This window comes from Bison bison, unplaced genomic scaffold, assembly GCF_000754665.1.
Source record: "Bison bison bison isolate TAMUID 2011002044 unplaced genomic scaffold, Bison_UMD1.0 scf7180017864160, whole genome shotgun sequence".
NCBI lineage: Eukaryota > Metazoa > Chordata > Mammalia > Artiodactyla > Bovidae > Bison > Bison bison.
This window is the reverse complement of record NW_011494732.1, coordinates 1,423,524-1,430,622: the sequence shown is the minus strand read 5'-3', so window position 1 is coordinate 1,430,622 and position 7,099 is coordinate 1,423,524. Positions and strand designations below refer to the sequence as shown.

General features: G+C 43.1%; 1 protein-coding gene across 1 annotated transcript in view; it reads left to right on the top strand.

Annotated features, from left to right (window-relative positions):
* The window catches only part of GLT1D1 (glycosyltransferase 1 domain containing 1), a 98,332-nt gene that overhangs the window by 12,081 nt on the left and 79,152 nt on the right, over positions 1 to 7,099 (top strand). Inside the window, exon 3 of the mRNA XM_010841264.1 lies at positions 2,972 to 3,023. Within this exon, the coding sequence (XP_010839566.1) occupies positions 2,972 to 3,023 (52 nt within the window). The remainder of the gene's footprint in view (positions 1 to 2,971; positions 3,024 to 7,099) is intronic.

The window sequence follows — 7,099 nt, the reverse complement described above, 5'->3', positions numbered from 1 at the left end:
CAGTCCATTCTGAAGGAGATCAGCCCTGGGATTTCTTTGGAAGGAATGACGCTAAAGCTGAAACTCCAGTACTTTGGCCACCTCATGCGAAGAGTTGACTCATTGGAAAAGACTCTGATGTTGGGAGGGATTGGGGGCAGGAGGGGAAGGGGATGACAGAGGATGAAATGGCTGGATGGCATCACTGACTCGATGGACATGAGTCTGAGTGAACTCCGGGAGTTGGTGATGGACAGGGAGGCCTGGCGTGCTGCGATTCATGGGGTTGCAAAGTGTCGGACATGACTGAGCGACTAATCTGATCTGATCTGATCTCTGATGAAAACCCTCCCAAGAATCTCATTCTTCCCTGTTGTCTTAAATACACTGTAGCTCCTACTGGTGCCTCATCCTGGGTGTCAAATGAGCAGGATGTGATGGTGGGGACCATTATTTAGGTAGGAACAGTCACCATCAGCCTCCAGGCTATGATACACACAGAGTCCGCTCTGCACACCTGGGACATTTTTCATTTCTTTTCTCCCTCTCTCCATTCTTTTCTCACCCTCACCTGTTTGGATTTTAGGGCAAACTCCTGTTGGAATTTACGGCAAAACTGTTCCTTCTCTTGCTTATTCACTCATTCAGCTGGCAGGTATTTTTGCCTCCTGGGTGCCAGACGCTCCAAGGGGCTGGGGTGGTGGATGTGAGCAGAGCAGTGTTCCAGCACATGTAGAGCTGACATTCTCACAGGAAGCGAGAGCGTCAGACTTGCCAAATGAGTGGATTTCCCTTTCCACAAAAGCCTGAGGACTGCACTTGTGCATGTATTCATCAATGCTGTTATGAGGTACAATGCACAGTCTTAGTGTCACTGACCTCGTTCTCTGTTCAATGGCTCTTCTTGGTTCTTGGGATCTTTTCTTTTTTGACAGTGTGAGGCTGTCACTGGCCACGTGGGGTGCCCTAACATCTTGCAGATGTGCTGGTAGTTGCATGAGTACTAGTGGAAAATAATAATAGCAGATGTGAAATGAACCAGGGACCAGCAACTGTGGCAGGCAATTTATAGGCAAGGTGTTCTTTGTTTGGTTCTTAAGTTTCTCATTTTTGCAGTTTTCTGCCAATGAAAGTTTCTACACTCCTTGTAACTGCTGTTTAGCTGTTTGTCTCTCCTTTTTATCTCCATTTTTTGGAAAAAAATTGATGGCCTTAGAATACAGTTGATTTTATCATTTCGCCAATGTTTGGGGGCGGGGCATAGAAAGTATCTCACTGGATTCTCCAATCCCTACTGGACTCAGATGCAAGGTTTAATGTGGTCTGGTCCTCGTCGCTCATGTTTAACATACACAAAGGGAAGGATTCCATATTTCTCCCTTAAGTAAGGAGCATACGATTGGCTGTGTCTGGGATTGGTTGCTGGTTGTAAAAGTGGGAGGGGAGAAGGGAAGGCTTGGAGAAGACACAGACAAGGGAATACAAGCTCCCCTTTCTGGGTCACGCCACAGGGGACGAATCACATAAAAAAGAATCACATAAGAATCACATAATAATGCTTTTTTTGTTGACTATGCTGTGTGTGCAGCTTGCAGAACTTTAGTTTTCCAACCAGGGATCGTATCCTGACCACAGAAGCACCAAGTTGTAACCACTCAACTGCCAGGGAATTCCCTATTAATGGGTCTTTGCTCCAACATTCTTTACTGTACTGTTTGTGTAATGATGATTTTCTATTTCTACCACTCCTACATTGGTTAATTGGAATTCTACTACAAGAAGAGTTGTCTGTTTGACCCTAGTTACTTGTTCAATTATTTATATAGTTATATCAACATGGACTCATGGCTATTTATTTTTATTTTATTGGGTTGGCCAAAAAGTTCATTTGGGTTTTTTGGTGCCATCTTACAGAATAAATTTTTAAAAAAATAAATTTATTTATTTTAATTGGAGGCTAATTACTTTACAATATTGTAGTGGTTTTGCCATACATTGACATGAATCCGCCACGGGTGTACATATGTTCCCCATCCTGAACCCCCCTCCCACCTCCCTCCTCATCCCATTCCTCTGGGTCATCCCAGTGCACCAGCCCAGAGTACCCTGTCTCATGCATTGAACCTGGACTGGCGATCCATTTCACATATGATAATATATATGTTTCAGTGCCATTCTCCCAAATCATCCCACCCTCGCCCTCTCCCACAGAGTCCAAAAGACTGTTCTATACATCTGTGTCTCTTGCTGTCTCGCATATAGGGTTATCATTACCATCTTTCTAAATTCCATATATGTGTGTTAATATACTGTATTGGTGTTTTCCTTTCAGGCTTAATTCACTCTTACAAAATGAATTTTGGGCCAACTCAATATGTGACTCTGTAGCTCCTATTCCTTTTTTTGGTGCCCAAATCACCCCAGCCATGGCCATCGGAGATATTTTGAGTTGACTTCTGCATCCTTTCGATAAGCCCTCTCTATATTTTGAACTGTCTTACTTTCTGGCTCCATACCTGGTTCATTCCATGGGTACCCAGTCCCGCTTCTGGAAACACGCAATTCTTAATGAGTGGGGACATTCACATTCTTTGTCCACAAACATTCAATAAATCTTGAGCACTTCAGCCTAGTCTTCCTTTAGCGAAGCTAGTGAGCCATGTATCCTGCCCCTGAATATTAAGAAGTTCCTTGCTTCTCTCATCCATCTTGCTTTCTGTCGTTATCTCTGCTTCTCTCTCCTTCCATAAAGGAACAAGAAAGATAGGAAGCTTTGAGCTTCATTTGTTTATTTCCTGCCTACACAACTTCTTTTTTTGGATGTGAGTGGAGATGAGACCTAATAGCCAACAACCACGACTAATAGAGATTGATTGCGCTGTAAATTCCGCTTCTCACCTGTCTGTCACCATTTGTTCCAGAGCGCTGTTTTTCGGTTATGTTGATTAGATTCTGCCCTAATTGTTATCATTCTTTTTGTTCGCTTTCCTAGGTTTGCTGTTGCTTTCACGGAGTCAATGAAGGAAACGGCACAAAGACAGTGGGTAGGTGTTCCTTTCGTGTTTTGATTTGGGCAGGGCTGGCGAAGTTGCAGCGTTGGAGAATAGGAAGGCAGTTTTATTAAAGAGCTGACCACCTTCCTATCGGCACTGCCTGTTCGTGGTGGCCATCATGGTGTATTATATTTCTCATATATTGACTTTTTCTTTTTTTTAAATTTGTGTAGGTACTCTTAAACCTTCACTGATTTTTTTTTTTTCTGATGTTCTTGAATAGCAAAAATAGCCCAACACCTAGATCTTTTCATTCTTTGTCAGTTCTCCTTTTGTGTGCTCAGATGCAATGGTTTACAAATCACACTGTAAATGTTGCAGCATCCTTGTACACATTGAGAAAATCTGATTGCACAAGTAGTCCCTTAGGTGGCACCTGGAGTTTCCTAGGCTGGACTCTTATTTGAAGAGCATTAACAAACAGAGGGCTTTGTCGCTCTGCGAGTTAATGCCCTTATTGACTTTCTAAATTCACTACAACTTAGGGGACAGGTGAGAGGAACTGGTGGGAGTCTAAATCCTCTGCAGAGCCCTGGTGGAGCCGGTGTATGCAAAACTAGAGGAAAAAACCAGCCGAAATGCCACTTTCCTTGGGTGGACCGTAGGCACGAGGCTGTTTTCTCAGGTGGTGGCCCTCTGCAGTGTGCCTGGGCTACCAGGATTGCTGGCCCCTAGGCTTTGCCAGCCAATCATTGTGCTGGCACTTACACACTTACACCACAGCACTCACACCATTGTCACCTGGAAGCATTATTCCTGTTGGTGGCATTTTGCTGGCTATGTGCATTCTTTATCTGTAGGATTTCAACTCATAAAACCTTATGCTTGGAAACGGCTACAATGCAACAAGGGCAGATACAGTCTTTTGTGGGAATGGTGGTCCTTTACCAAAGCCCAGAGTACCGTGTGCACTTGAGATCCCCTACAGCCAGAGTGGGGAGAGTCTTTTTTTTTTTTCACCTTGAACTCTACAGGCAGAGAATCCGAGGGGGCATTTTTCAGTGCAATGTAATGAATGAAAAACAGCAAGCTTCCTAGCTGCTAGTTTCATGTCTGTATCAGTTTGACTGTTCATCAGCCTTATGGCAGTGATGTACCAGTGGTTCTCAAAGGGATTTCCCTGGGACTCTCTCAGGATCTCTGCAGAGTCAAACCAATTTCCTTCATAATGCTCAGACTTTATCAGAGGCATGATGAAAGGCAAAAACCTTTTTCACCATGTGGAGAGCACTGGTGAGGAAAACGCTGATGCCTTCATCCTCATGAAGGCAGGGGTACCCATGGATTATTCACCACCACCCACTTGTAGTTAAAAAACAAGAGCTAGTTTCGCTTAAGGATGTCCTCGATGAAGCATAAAAATTATTGATTTTCTCAAATATTAACCTTTGAATACATTTTTAAAATGTTTTGTGTGTTGACCTGGAAAGTATACATCAGCTGTTTCTGCTGGGTCTGAGTGAAGGATGGGGTTATCTTGAGCAAAAGCCCTGGTGGGATGTTGGGGTTGTAGACTGAACCAGTTACTTCTTCATAGGACTTTTTTTTATCTGAAAGACTGGTAGCCAAATTATGTTTCCTCAGACTTGGGTATCTGGCAGTCATTTAGTCATTTCCTTAAAAATGAGACAATTGAGTGAGTTGCTTCCAGAAACACAACGAGTAGTATTTATTGTCAATGACACCATTTGAATTTTCAAGCAAAAATTAGAATTTGGTAGAAAATCCCAAGGACAGAAGAGTCTGGCGGGCTATAGACCATGGGATGGCAAAGAGTTGGGGGTGACTGGGAGACTGAGCACACACACAAGCTGCCAAGAGGCAGACTGTTTCCCTGCACAGCCTTTCCTGATGAGATCAGCGGTCATGTTAATAAATGTGATTTTTTTTTTTTCGAATGCTGTTTAATGAAATGGTTCCACGTTAGGAAGACCTGTGTCACTCAGTGAACCAATATTTTTCAAAAGACTAATAGGTGGCACTACAGAATGATACATAGATAACAGAACCATCAAAGTGCAAGACAGATCTATGGATTTTACTATATCAGAATGTGATGTAATTTCAGGTTCCGTCTTGCAACTCACATTTAAGAAATAACCATTTGTTGAGTTTCGGTGTCATCAGTTCAGTTGCTTAGTCATGTCTGACTCTTTGTGACCCCGTGGACTGCAGCACACCAGGCTTCCCTGTCCATCACCAACTCCCAGAGCTTGCTCAAACTCATGTCCATTGAGTCAGTGATGCAATCCAACCATCTCATCCTCTGTTGTCCCCTTCTCTTCTCACCTTCAATCTTTCCCAGCCTGAGGGTCTTTTCCAATGAGTCAGTTCTTTGCATCAGGTGGCCAGAGTATTGGAGTTTCAGCTTCAGCACCAGTCCTTCCAATGAATATTCAGGACTGATTTCCTTTAGGATTGACTGGTTGGATCTCCTTGCAGTCCAAGGGACTCTCAAGAGTCTTCTCCAGCACCACAGTTTAAAAACATCAATTCAGCTTTCTTTATAGTCCAACTCTCACATCCATACATGGCTACTGGAAAAACCACAGCTTTGACTAAACAGACCTTTGTCTGCAAAGTAATGTCTCTGCTTTTTAATATGCTGTCTAGGTTGATCATAGCTTTTCTTCCAATGAGCAAGTGTTTGGTGTCATATCCAAGAATTAAACCCATAATGATCTAAAAAGGCTCAGGAAGGGCTAAGATTAAAATACTCCTCACCATTTCAACTACCTATCAGCAAGAAGCAGAATTTTCTTTCTATACCTCAGCCTAAACAACATATGGAAACAGATTGAATAGAGTAGCAAATATGAGACTCCAGCTGTCTTCTGTTAAGCCAAACATAAAAGAAGGGTTTTCCTTGTTGAAGCATATTTCTCCCCCATGAGTTCCCCCCCTTTCTCTAATTTCTCAATTTTTTTAAATTTATTTTTTAATCAGAGAATAATTGCTTTACAACGTTGCTAGGGTCCAGTCCCGGTGGATCCAGGGAATTCGAAGCGGGGACCGAGTCGGCGAGGATCAGGAAACAATTGCTTAATTAAACGTTAATTAAGGATATAAAGAGTGGCTAAATAAGGATAGCTCAGTGAGGAAATTCAGTAGAGAAAAGAGGCTGAATAATTCAGCCAGAAGGTGAGAGAAAGAACGACATGGGGAGACCAAGCTTCGGTGAACAAGGCCCGCATTTTATTTTCCAAAGTAGTTTTTATTCCTTAAGTTATGCATAGAGGATAATGGGGGAAGGGGTAGAGTCATGCAGTAAGCCAGGCTTTCTTCCTGCAAACTTATCATATGCAAAAGTTTAGGTGATTTGCATCATCTTCTGGCCCAGAGGCCTGTTAACATTTTAAGACCCTTTCTTCAGAAAACATTTTTCTCTAAAGGTGATTAGTCAGGCACCACCCTCCAAAAGCATTAGATAAAGTTGCATTCCTACAGGGCAAAGGTGTGGTGGGCTATAACAAGAAAAAGAATTAACTCAAGGGTCCAAGGTTACAAACATTAAAGCTACTACTTACATTTCTATACACCAGTTATATCAATCAATACACTGCCAGGGACACAGTAGGTAAGGGATATGGAGACTTAGCAGCAAACATTGGCCCAACAAGTGAAAAACCCTTCACCAATACAATTTCTAATCAAACTTTTAACTGCTCAAAGGAATCTGTATTTAGACAGTTTAGAACATCTCATGCCTCTCACAGTTGGGAGGCTCTGAACAATCATATGTGGTGGGAAAAACCTATTCAGGCAGGCTAGAGGACTCCCAAAGGAGTTTGTAGGTTGAAACACTATCACACCCAGGAACTTTATTAACTGGAGCTGTAAGTTAACTCTTTTTTCAGAGAGAGGGACTGGGGGACAGCCCCCTGTAAAGTCAGAGGTGTAGGTGAGAGCACAAAGCAGAAAGTAGGCAGACTCTGGTTTTGGGGGTAGATGCTCGAGAATTTCCAGGGGGACTCCTGAGGCTCCATCCCGCCTTTGCATATGCTGAGCCTCCTTCCTCATGACCTTTGCCACGGGCAGAGTTCCTCACGCTGGCTCCCGGCACAATG